At 35.7% G+C, this 13,808-nt stretch overlaps 1 protein-coding gene across 3 annotated transcripts in view; it reads left to right on the top strand.

Moving 5' to 3' along the window:
* LOC149799583 (transmembrane protein 43-like) overlaps positions 1 to 13,808 on the top strand; it is a 52,011-nt gene that overhangs the window by 16,967 nt on the left and 21,236 nt on the right. For all 3 annotated transcript variants that reach the window (XM_089958925.1, XM_089958926.1, XM_089958927.1), the window contains 3 exons: positions 1,740 to 1,874; positions 2,656 to 2,750; positions 10,057 to 10,106. In XM_089958925.1, coding sequence (XP_089815051.1) covers positions 1,740 to 1,874; positions 2,656 to 2,750; positions 10,057 to 10,106 — 280 coding nt within the window. The remainder of the gene's footprint in view (positions 1 to 1,739; positions 1,875 to 2,655; positions 2,751 to 10,056; positions 10,107 to 13,808) is intronic.

Genomic DNA, 13,808 nt, shown 5'->3' with positions numbered 1-13,808 from the left:
CCAATAAAAAAGATGTCTTTTTTTTTACATTTGTGGTAGCAGCGTGATGTTGCCTTCCACGCATGCATCTGAAAATTAACAAAGGGTCAATGGACAATAGAGACGCATGTCTTCTGATGACAGGGATTATTACAGAAAATGTGAGTGTTCTGAAGGATATAATTCTGAGTGAAAAGAAGAGGAATTTAACTTACCATCCACATACAAATGTCAGTCTTTGTAAATATATTAATTACTAGTGAGCAGCCGAAAATCTGATGAAAGATTATGAGACAATGCCTCATCCAGTTGATCTCCATTACCAGAAATGTCAACAACTAAAAAGTGGATATTTCACAACATACAGAACTCATGCTAGATGTCAAGATAAGCAGATTATGATATAACAATGCACTGTTTAGATGGTTTGTCAATATGGACAAAGAATTTGTTTATGTAACAATAGATAAATTTCAGTGCATTTTATATCCAGTTTGTGGCTTCCTTTCATGGGGCCTCTGAATTTCTGCACTCCAAACCAATGTTTGTATATAAAAGTTTAAACAGCCAACAATGTTGCCAATAAAAAAAAAGCCACATGGCATATTTTGCAGCCAATAAGGAAAAACAATCCAAGTTTGCGACATTGGCAAAGACCTCCACGATCCTAGAATAAACTTTTTACGCGTTTTTTTCTTCGTACTTTTAAGAAGAGAAAAATATATTTTCGTGCACGAGAAAAATACATAAAATTTCAGGAGCCAAGCCACAATAGTCTTGTATTATTCATACACGATCTCTTCCCCAAAATGATAACAAACTTTTTACGTTTTTTTTCCTCGTACTTTTAAAGAAAGAATTTTTTGTGCAGAAGAAAAATACATGTATATGTAATTTCAAGAGCCATGCCACAACCGTGTTATATCCGAATTTGTGTTATAACGGAGCATGCTATAGCAGGGTCACACAGTACATATAAATACCGTATGTACAGCAAAAATTATCCTTCGGGTCAACTGTGTTCAGTGGTAACCTGGTCACAATTGTCATTCTGATTTTCTCCCAACAAATGTCCTGTATAAATGCCACGTATTTAATGGTCACCAGCCTTCCATGCTCAGCAGCTTGGTGTTTGATAACCAAATGATTTTTCACCCTGCATTAAGCAGTCACTGGACTGCTCCAGTTATGCTAATCCGACACTTCTTTTGGTTGATGAGCAAGGCATTGTTTAGATGAAGGGATTGATGTTGAAATACTTCATATATCTCAATTGTACTGACCATACTGCAGTCATACGAAAAGGTGTCAGCATGTTGGCTGAGAAAGCAAGTTGGTTTTTATTCCAGCATCAAAGCAGTTTGTTTGGTAGATGGTGGGAAAAGTTATTGTGTTATCACATTAGAAATGGAAGTCACCTTTTTTGCCAGTGCGAAAGGTATAGTTAGATATGTTCATCAATTTAAAGTCATCTCTGAAGAAAAACCATTTGTCTTTGAGAAGAGATATGAGTTGTATTCATTAGGGTCAGGGGTATCTGTGAAGGCAGGATACATTTCATTTCATGGGTCACAACAAATAGTCAAACTGTTTGTTGTGATTTTCTATTTATCACAGGCTTCTCACATTAGATGTTTTGACTATGTTTATACACAAACCCGCTATTTTATTTAAAAATGTGAGAACAGTAGTGTAAAATATTTTAAGACATTTAAGAAAGTTAACTAAACTTTGAATGTTATATTTTCCATTATTAACAGGGTAGGGCTGTTCAGACAGCTAAGTCTTTGGATGAAGGCATGAACATGGTACTAAGCCTCAAGACCATTGATGTAGCATCCAGAGAAAACAATGGAAAACTTGTTCATCTCATTGGACCACTTAGCACAGACAAGGTAAGTTACTTTACTCACTGGCTCCATGTAATTCAGTTCAAAGCATTGTTTTATGTTTTAAAATGTAAAGCAGTTTTTGACATAATATTAAAATAAAGTAAACAGGCAAGTAGAATTTGGTTTGAGACAAGTAATATTTTGTAGGCACTGGTTTCTGTAATTAGGTTTGGTTGGATTTTGGTTTTGTGTTTTTGAGACAGCAAGACTTTGGGTTTACATGTATATCATGCCAAGGCAAGCTGAATAAAGTGCTGTGCCAAAAGACATGCCATGGAAGCCAATTCATGCAAATGTGATGGTTATAATTGAACATGCAAGTCAGATGCGCAAAGGTGATTCATCAACACAGGCATGCAAGTGCTACACCAAGTTTGTTTCTTCAATCATTTTGTTTTTAACTTTATCATCGTGCTCTCTCAGTATAAGAAGTACTGGTTAGGATAGTGAGTTTTAAAAATAATTTGGTATATCATGTTTCCTCTGATAACATTTTATATAAAAAATATTAAACAGGTAAATTTGTACTGTAAATACATCAATAGACAATTTAAAGACTGAAAATCAACTCAGAATTATCTCTGAAAGGTTTGGAAAACAATACAATGAAACCTGCTTTAGGGGACACCTGTATGTAATTTCATTTGCAGATGTTTAAGCCTAACGAACTCATATTCACAGAGGACATAATGCAGTGGTTAATGAATGTCTTTTATAGACAAGTTTCACTAGGTTTTGATGTGATTATTAAATTGGATTATTATTTTTATTTGATGAATTACAGGTTTTGTATGATGAGGCATATGGTGTAAGTGTCCATGCAGTGAAGTTGAAAAGGACAGTGGAAATGTACCAGTGGGTGGAACATGAGCGCAAAACGTAAAGTGTTGCTATAATTAAACTCTCATTATTTTCATTTCTTTTAAATACACGGTAGTCAATTGCACTCTTGACTCATATTTGACAATTAGTTAGAAATGTTGTATCTGATATAATGCTGCATTTCAGTGTCTCCCAGATTGTTCTTAACATAATTGGAAGCAAAATGGTTGAAAAAGAGAGAAAATATTTCAAGTAAATGGTAATTTTCTTCTGTGTCTCCCATTTGAGAAACATGTTTCTTTATCTTTTGACCCATGACATTTTTCATGTACACTTCCTGTAAGCTGCATAACTTACTATGCATTATAATCCATCCATGTCCATGATGTGGTCACTTGCTTGCTTTCTCCTACTTTGGTTTGCTGGTTAATAAATGGTTCTTTCGAATAGTTTGACTAAATGTATTCAAGAAAATATTGGAGTTTTCATCTGTACTTGGTGAATAATGCAGTTGCAAGATCTTGGATAACATGTCAATCGGTTTAGCGAGTCCTGACAGCAGTGTTTTTAAGCATTGTGAATGTACATGCATGTTGTAATACTTATTTTGCTATTGATTACCATATGTACTCGCGTATAAGCCAAATAGTTTAGGAAAAAAATAAAGGCCTGAAAGAGGGGAGGGGGTCTTGTCTGCGGGCTAATGTCTAAACTTGACAGTTTTTAGATCTTTTTGTTGACTTCTGTAATGGCTGTAAATCTTGGGACATGAAACAATAATTTTATCCGTGTCCTAAGACATAGGCATGTAAAAGAAATAACTTTCAGTGACCCAGCAATTATTAAACTGTTATGAAGTACTATGATTGATTTTGTTATTATTTTGCATGTGCATATTTTCTGATTTCTCCAACACAAAATTAAGTAAAGGTAAATACAGACTTTATCATACGCAGGCCAGTTGAGTTTACACAGGAGACCAGGGGCTGAACTATAATGTACAGTACTTACACAGTGCAAAGCGTGCATAGCATCACTTAAATCCTTAGTTATTCCCAAACATATTGGATGCAGATTTTGCTTTATTCATTGTTTTGACCAAAGTGCATTCTTCCAAATAACATTTCAAACTAGTCCTTAATAGCTGTTTCATTTATGTTGAATCACGCGCTCACTGGTTACTCATTTTCAATGATATAAGCGATCCTACAAATTAAGGTAATATTTTAAAAAAGGTACACACGTTTAATTGTACAAGGCACATAACCAGCATAATTTACTTGTTCAGGAGGAGTGGTAATAATAAAGGCTAAAATTCTCATATAGATCAACTAAGATCAACATCAGTCAATTTTAGTCTTGTGTTTTGGCTGAACAAACATAACTTCCCACACAGTGGAAAGCTTGATGTTTCGGCATCTCCTATGTTGATAGTGAATCTGTCTTTCATTTTGCGACAGCAGTACAGGCAAGTAAATCATTAAAATCCTGAAACTGGCTTGTGTTAAGAGGGAATTCTGACTGACAGCCATACAAGTACATTGATGTGTACTTGCCTTTCACTCCATAATATTAGCATGATTACCATAGTTTTGGAAAACGGGGTGTAAGGCATACCTATAAACTTTTCAAAAGCCAAGTAGGGAGACTGAATAAAAAAATGGAGATTGGGACCTAAAATTGAGAGGTTTTTCATGGCATTTTTAAAGCCTTGTTTTCAATAAATATTGATTGATCTTTCTGGTCCAATATGTGTGAAATTCGCAAAAAGACTTGTCCTTTCTCCCTGTGCCCTGTGACACACCTTATTTTCCCTCAGGATGTGCCTTATTTTCATATTCTGGTCAGCTGTGGTCAAACTGCACAGCAGCTAAAGATTAGTCTTAAATAAACAAGCAAGTAAGCCAGCACGACTAATTAAAAGTTAATCCTTATCAATGCAACGACTGGCCCTCTGTCGGAATTTAAAAAAAACACGTTCTACGCCAGTGTGTGTTATGCAAGTACCAGCAATTGATTGGCAAATAAAGGATTCCCAATTCTGTTGAACTAAAGGTACCTAAATAGGCAGCCTCATGGTACTGTACATGTGGCAACTATTTTCCCGTCGTATATCTGACCTTATTCCCTTATTGTCAACTCATAAAACATTTAGTATTGTTTACTATAAAACATGTATTCTGAATTAGTTTTTTGATGCCACATTTGCTGCATGGTATGTATTTTCATTCCTTCTTTTAATTTAACCATGGTAATTAACATTGGTATATACCCATGAGATTGAAATTAATTTTGGACGATTTTATTGTTGTGGTTTATTTTTTTTCTTCTTCTGATGTTTTTGTATTTTTGTAGAGGTAAAAAAAATCATTAATTAACATGAATACTGTTTAAACTTAACATTCTTTTTAGTAAAGAAGCGAATTCTTTCTAGTATTTTTTTGTCAAAACAGTAATTCACGGGTGATACAACAGAACATGAAGGCTCTTTTCTTGTTTAGAAGAAATGAAAATCAAAGACATATTGTAATAATCAGGAGTTCTCCACAAGAATCGGAAGATACGAAATTGGGAGGTAGGCGTAGAGCAACCCTAAAAATTGGGAGTCTTTTTTCTTCCTCCCAGTTGAAAAGTTGACAGGTACGGTGTAAGGTCGCTTAAATCAAAGCAAACTACAACTTGGTTTTTACGGTATTAGCATAATGTTCAAAGCATTATTTCTGAAACTTCATTATTGTATTTTGGAGATATCATTAAAGTTTAGCGCAGTGGTGCACAGGAATCGACCCCAAGGGATGTGCTTAATTTAGTGCATTATCCAACCTACAATGTACATTCAGTGATGCCGTTATGTAAATACGTTCAGTAGCCTAATTTTGAGCATTGAATCGAACTGTATTGTTGTTCATTGTGTTGTCATACTGGGATTACATTTTGATGGGTTAGGTATTTACAATTTCAAAGCAAAGTAAAAACATAATTACTGGTGCACTGATATAAAAAGTCCAATGCAATAATGCATAAACAAACAATAATCAAGCCAAAAGGAAGAGGTAGTGTTACAGCAAATCGCGATTGCTAAATTCTTGTCAACGTTCGATAAGATTATACACAAATCTAAATTAGGCAGAAACAATAAGAACACTGAAAATTAAATAAATTAAGTATACATGTAATTTTTTTAAAATATAAGTTTGCCCAAATAAACAAACACATTTAGAACTTGCCATCTTGATATGTCTTAGAGTTGTGGATTGGCTTATACACAGGTCATGCACTTTTTAGTGTTTATACCTGTTCATTTTGGGGGTCGGCTTATACGCGAACACGCTTATATGCAAGTATATACAGTAACTATAATGGATATTAAATTCTGTTACACATTTCCATTTCTGCCTCGCTTTGAACTTATAAATTCTCATTATTTGCATACACTAAACCAGTGACAGAGGCAAGCGTTTTAAATTTTGACCTACTTGCCTAGCATGGAATATGCACGAAAATGGTCTCCAATTCAGATTTATTTTCATTTTTAAAAATTGGGTTACTGACTTACAATTTCACTTGCCAAGTACTTAGATTGTATGTTTATTTGTTTGTCAGTTCATATCATTCAGACTATCAGATGTGCATACTTAAAGCTTTAAATTTTCATGTAACTGAAAGATCTATTCATGCCATTTGAAAATTAGCATTATTATCATTTTTGTGGGGAAATGGACATTATTTCTTGAATATCACTATGATACTAAAACTGAAATCAGGTCAGTATGACTAAAGTTTGTAAGCAAGCTGCGAAATGCTTAATTTTAAGTTTAATTTTTAATTTTGCTGTTTTGGTTTGGACATACTTAAACATGTCATTGATAATTTTATGTGTATAATGGACACCCTTTACTTTGGGAATTGTTTATAAAGTCTGGCAAGATTTAATGAAGGGAATCATTTCCTTAAGTCCCACAAGATCTGATCTAGGGAAGTGCATTTTTAAATTCTCACAAGATCTAATCAGGGAAAGTGTTTCTAAATTCCTGCAAGTTCTGATGAAGGGAATTATTTATAATATTAGTCACACAGGATCTAATCAAGGAAAAGTAGATCACATGACATTGTGAAAGTCCAGAGAAGTCACATGTAAATGTTGGATTTTGACTTGCCCAACTTGACATGGATTATTGCTGAGGAGTCTTGCAAAACATCAATATAGGGATTCAGTATCTTTCATCTATATTGACTATTATCACAAAGATCAGCCTGTATCATGTATACTTTGAAACTGATGCTTACCAAAATATATGGACCGATCTGATGGCCTAGTGGTTAGAGCATCCACCTCAGATGTGGTTGGTCTCAGGTTCGAACCCCAGCCAAGTCATACCATTGACTTATAAAAATGTTGCTACATGTAATAGCTAGGTCAGTAGGTGCTCAGCATTAAGAGGTTAATGTTAGCTCTAGTCGGCATGGTTTCAGGATAATGTGACTGGGTGGGACATCATGCTGCGTGTCTGCAGCATGATGCCCCAGTGCTAGACATCACAATAAACTGCCACACTGCAGACATCGTAGCAATATGACTGAATTTTTTTATAAAGCTATGGTAAAAGTCCAAAACACACACACACACACACACCAAAATTTATATGAAAACAAATCTTTGTAAGGTGTATATCATAGTCAACCAAAAGTAGGTCACTGACTGATTTAGAACTGTGAATGTACTCTTTTTCAGGTGATATGAATTTTTAAAGATTTTACAATTGCTACAAATGACAGATTTAAAGACCCCATGAACAACGGTGTTTTTGTGGAATTATATGACTTTTTCCCCAATCAATGCATATTAATAATAGTAAAACTATCATTTTTGCCCAAACGGCCAAAGTTTATTATGCCAGTGAATATTAATGATTTTATAGTGACTTTCTGACCAAAATCAAGTGCAGTTCACTTCTTTGTTACTATTGGCTTTCATTGTTCATCAGTCACACATTTCATACCACAGCAGTTATATTAGTGATCTTTAGGCATCATGTAACAATGCTTTTAATCAGAAAATAACATAAAGAAAAGTGGTTGCAAGGTTGATTCATGTTTCATGTTATTGTTCTTTAATTTTGGCTTAGAAGTGCTTAGTCCCTCCTTACCTTCATTGCATTAAATAGAATTTGTATTACTAATAAGGATAACAAACTTTATGGTTTTGTTTAAAATTAGCGACTAAGAAAAACAAAGTTGGCCTTGTATCAATTTTATATTTCGAGAGAGACAGCTCAGATTCAGGTATTGAGTAGGCCTGAAAGTAGTTATCTCTCTTCGATAGTTTTACACTGATGGAAATTCTCATTAAATATAGTAGAAAATGCTTTTAAAAATCCAAATAATTTCTTAAATAAATGCTAATATAAATTCTCTCATACAAAGAAAAGAAAACTGTCACAAATATCTTTAAATTTATTTAGTACAGTATGTTTGCAGTATTAAAAGGTCAAGGAATGGTAATATCACTTGAGTTCTGTTCTTCCATATGATCTTATGCAAATTAGTATAACTTGAACACATCAAGACATCAGTATTCATAATACTTTGATTTCTTCCTTTTGTCTTTTCATTTATATTTGGTTAGTGATGGTGACTTCATTGACCTGAAATACATCAAGGCACAAGGCAGTTAACTGCCATTTTTACGCCTCTGCTAAAGAAACCAAGACTAGACCAGAACAATTTAAAGAACTACCGCCCAGTTTCTAATCTCCCATTCATATAAAAAATCTTTAAAAGGTTGCACTATCTCAGCTTGTATCTCATCTGAATTCAAACAGTCTTTTTAGCAATGTACAATCTGCATATTGCCCTTGCCTCGGTACTGAAACTACTCTTCTAAAAGTAGTTAATGACATTATCTCTGCTTTGGATAGCGGAAAGGTTACAGTCCTCACCCTCCTTGAGTTGTCTGCAGCATTTGACACAATAGACCATGATATAATACTTCACCATCTCCAGCATGTATATGGCATTCATGATACAGCCTTACTGTGGTTCAAGTCCTACTTGGTCAACAGAACATAAATTGTGTTTGCAAATGGAATACACTCCAGCCCAGTTAGTCTGTGTTGTGGTGTTCCACAGGGGTGTGTTCTTCTTGGACCTGTTCTCTTCATTCTATACACTCAGCCGCTCTCAAGTGTCACAGATCATCATCTAGTGTCTCATCAATTGTGTGCTGACGATACCCAAATATACAAATCCAGCCACCCAACTGAAGGTATAGAGAGGTGCATTACTGATGTGAAATCATGGATGACATTTAACAAGCTGCAGATGAATGATGATAAAACTCAGGCCATTCTGATCGCAACACAAGTCACATCCTTTACCTCAAACAATAAATATCAGTAACACCAACATTAAATTCACACAGTCAGTACAGAACCTAGGTGTCACTCTGGACTACTCTCATGCTGCATCAACATGTCAAGGCTGCATATCTTGACACATCAGCTCCATTCGCAAATATCTTTCAGTTGATGCCACTAAAACACTTGTTTGTTCATTAGTACTTTCAAGACTGGATTATTGTAACTTAATTCTGTATGGTTCATCTCAATATCTACTTCAGAAACTTCAAAAAGTTCAAAACACAGCTGCTCGGATCATACTTAGAGTACCACAATCAGAGCACACCTCCCCAATGCCCTGTACCCTAAACTTGCTATCCATTTGATCCAGAATCAAACACAAAATTTGTTCTCTGTCTTACGTTTCACTGATGGACTCTAGTCCAGCATACTTATCCGACCTCATCCATGTGTTCACACCAGCAAGATTCTTATGCTCCTCTTCTGACAGTTGTATACTCATTATCCCATTATGAAAATGAAATCATATGGACAATGTTCTTTTGCATACCAGGGGCCAGCAACGTGGAATGAATTGCCCACTGAACTTAAACACAAAGACATAGTGATCCCATTCAAGAGTGCTCTTAAAACTCATGTTGTCTGCAAGAACAAACTTAAAGACCTAATAATGTTCCCTACCTTAAATATTTTCAGCATGTTTTTTATGTTTTTTAATTTCATGGTGTTTGTTTTTTGTAATCATATCATTATATATGTTTTTTAATGTTATAGGTGTTGTCTAATGTTGTAAAGCACTTGGAGCTTCTAAAGATTATGTGCTTACAAAGTCCTCATTATTATTATTATTATTATTATTATGAAAATGAGTTTTGTGTTCTCAGCGCATTTACAGTTGGTAAGCAAACTAATCTCCAGACTATACAATATTTTTAACTTAGTTATCATGAGTTTATCTTGTAATGAACATCATTTTAATGTGAGGATTTTCTCTTCTATTTCAGGGAGTACAATGAGGGTGGACAGACAAGGGTTGAAACAACATATTCATACTGTAAGTTTGTTTGTATTATACAATGGAAATAGGTTGATTCCTTTAAGACTTTAAGCCTTTTATTTTATTCTTTTTCTTTCAACATATAGGATATATTTTCATACCTTCTGTCCATCCAGTTATTCACCCACCTGTTCTTTACTCGATCGGATAAACCAGGGAAAAAACAGAACAGGCTCATGCGTTTATATGAATGATAGGAAGAACTCCATTGAAATATTATAGTAGCCTTCATTGCATGTACATACACCTTGTGACAAATGATACACATTGCTGATCGTAGTATTAATTATGGTCAACTCACTGAGATTACATTCTTGTCCAAAATGTTCCCAGGTCTTTGTTTTCTCAAGCATGAACTTACTAGATAAAATTCAATTTACTGGATTTGTGCAAATAATTCCATAAACATATGATGATGCTTTTGACATAGGTTTATATTGCCTGGCATACCTTGACTGAGGGGGGCCTTGAGTGGTCTAACGCGCTTTTTGTTACAGATCGCTTTCATCTCACCTCTGTCTGCTGCAGTTCGAGTCTCGGATTCAGCCAATGTGGGTATGTGAGAAAGCTTGCCAGTAGCTTCTCGTGGGTCTGTGGTTCTTTCCGGTGTTTTTTCTGGGTTCTTCCTCCACCATTAATACTGGCTGCCATGTATAGCCTGTCATGTGCTGAAAAATGGCGTTAAACCCCGCAGCAACAACAACAACCACCTTGACTGAGTTCTCTGCCATTTTCAGATGATTACCCTTCTATCACAGTATCAGATTATTTTTTAGATGGAATTTTGTAGAAAAGCAATCAAGTTTTATGATTGGGTCAAAAATTGACTAAACTTTTCCAGATGGGAACCAAGTGCATGAAGTATATCTTTAATTATATTGTTTGTTTTTGTCGCTTCCTGATATTTAAAAGCATGGGGATTTGTGTGGGTATGTGTGTCTTAGATTTGGATTTTTAACATAGCTGTAACAATTTTCATATCACTACAATATCTGCATTGTGTCAGTTTATAGTGATGTTTAACACTGGTATCATGCTGCAGACATGTAGCATCATATCCCACCCAGTCACATTATTATTATCCTGACACCAGGCTGACAAATGCTAAAACTGACCTCTTAATGCTGAGTGTCAAGTGAGGCAGCCATGAGTGCCAATTTTTATAAGTTTTTGGTATGACACTTGGCTGGGTTTAGAACCTGCGACCTCCTACATCTGAGGTGGACACTACCCACTTAGGCCAACAGAGCGATTGGGATTTGCATTTTTAAGTCATTTAAGTTATTCTAGTCTGCTGTGTCTGAGGGCTTTTCCAGATGTCTAGATAGTGCACGGATGTGTTTATGTGGTGTTTGTTTTTTGTTGGGGCTTGTGGGATTGGATGGCACTTAATTTAGTCAGATATGGAACACACATACACACACACACACACATGACAAGACATAGTTGTTTATACAAAAAGCAGTGACCCCCTGGTTCTTTCACTAGCCTCTAAGGAGAAAGAAACTGTTTCTAGCCCTAACCTAAAAGTATATATACACTTACATTGCATTAAAAGGTAAATGCACTGTCTGAGTAACGTGTAGAAAAGTGTTGGACTGAGGCTGAAAAAGTAAAGAAATGTAGTGTTTACTGAAACCCTTGTGTTTGCTATGATGCATACATCTGTCTTCGGATTAATGTTTCAAATAATGTATAAGTAGACTGTTAACTTTGTTGGAAACTAACATTGCCCCTGGGTCATGACCCTGTGTTGGTCATTATCCCTAGTCTTAACTTGAAAACCATTGAGATCCCCACCATATAACCACGTATACACTTCTTAGCATGAAAATGCCAAATCATTTATGCAGTGAGTATTTGCCTCATGGTCTGTCCTGGCCCACTGGGGAAAGACACATTGGTCATAACTTATGAACTTCCCATAGCCCCACCCTTACATCATTTGGCATTAGATGAAGAAGTAATTTATACAGTCACCATATGCTCCTGGGACTGCCCTTACCCCTGTGTTCTCACCCATTGTGTCATAAGTGAAACCATGAGCGTACAGATCCTCACCCTATAATGCTACACACACACACACATGCATTTTGTATAAAATAAATAAGTAAATTTATGTAGAAAGCAGGTGCTTCCTGGTTCTTTCACTTGCGTCTGAGGACTTAGAAATTGTTTATAGCCCTACCAGAAAAGTGAGAGTGTGTGTATATATATATATATATATATATATATATATATATATATATATATATATATATACTGCTCCGGTGGCCTAGTGGTTAGAGTGCCCGTCTTGGATGCAGGAGGTCGTGGGTTCAATCCCTGACTGAGTCATACCAAAGACTTGCAAAAATGGTACTAACAGCTGCCTCACTCATGTCTGTGGCATGATGCCCCAGTGCTAGACACCACTATAAACTGCCACATTACAAACATCGTAGCGATATGACTGAAGTTTTTTAAAAAGCTACGTTAAAAATATAAATCACACATCACAGACACACACACACACACACACACACATACATATATATATATATATGGGCCACGAGTGGTTTAAAGCACTCTCTGCAATGGATCACTGCCATCTCGCCTCTGTTTGCGTGGGTTCGAGTCTTGGGCATGGCCAGTGTGGATATGTGAGAAAGCTTACAAGTAACTTCTCATGGGTCGGTGGTTCTTTCCGGGGTTTTCCCAGGTTCTTCCTTTACCATTAATACTGGCCGCCATATATAGCCTATCTTGTGCTGAAATATATATATATGAGAGAGAGACACACACACACACACACACACACATATACACACTTAGCATTAAATGGCAAATACACTTAGAGTGGGGCCCCGAGTGGCCGAGTGGTCTAAAGCGCTCTCTGTTATGGATCACTGCTATCTCACCTCTGCCTGCGTGGGTTCAAGTCTCGGATTCGGCTAATGTGGGTATGTGAGAAAGCTTGCCAGTAGCTTCTCGTGGGTCTGTGGTTCTTTCCGGGGTTTTTCTGGGTTCTTCCTCCACCATTAATACTGGCTGCCATGTATAGCCTATCGTGTGCTGAAAAATGGCATTAAACCCTACAACAACAACAACAACACTAAGAGTAACCAGTAGAAAGGTGTGAGATTGAGTCTGAAAAAGTAAAAAGATACAGTGATCATTGGAATCCATGTGTTCGGGTTTATGATGAAGATATAAATTGACCAGAACAATTGTATTCACTTGCAAAATAAAACCAGAGGTGAATAGGTTAATGTGAACATTTTCAATTTATAGCTGCCAAGACAACGTCAAACATAAGGAAAATAAACCATTATTGTTGTTAATTCTTCGGCGATTGTGACAAAGATCATCAGAATCTTCAAGCCTTGTAACAATCATGCGATTTGAAGGTCACTATGTATAGATGACCATTGTTATCAAAATGTAATGAGTACAATTTCAGTATCTTTATGTAAACCTCCCTAATGCAAGATAAAATAGGAATCAAATCAATAAAAAGCTGGATCCAGGTTTCTTTTAAAAGGGGGTTCAATTTGAGAAGGACTGTTTTGGTCTTTTAAAATGGCTAAGCATGTCTATTTTTGAGTAGAAAGGGTTCTATTTCATTAACTTTGAAGTGAAGGTTTGACTTCATCATTCCTGTTTTGTGCATGATAATTAAATTCTTGATCATGTTGCCTTATTTTCTTCAAAGAATTA

This window comes from Sinohyriopsis cumingii, chromosome 5, assembly GCF_028554795.1.
Source record: "Sinohyriopsis cumingii isolate HCF-2022 chromosome 5, ASM2855479v2, whole genome shotgun sequence".
Lineage (NCBI taxonomy): Eukaryota > Metazoa > Mollusca > Bivalvia > Unionida > Unionidae > Sinohyriopsis > Sinohyriopsis cumingii.
The sequence above is the reverse complement of the archived record's forward strand: the minus strand, read 5'-3'. Positions and strand labels throughout refer to the sequence as shown.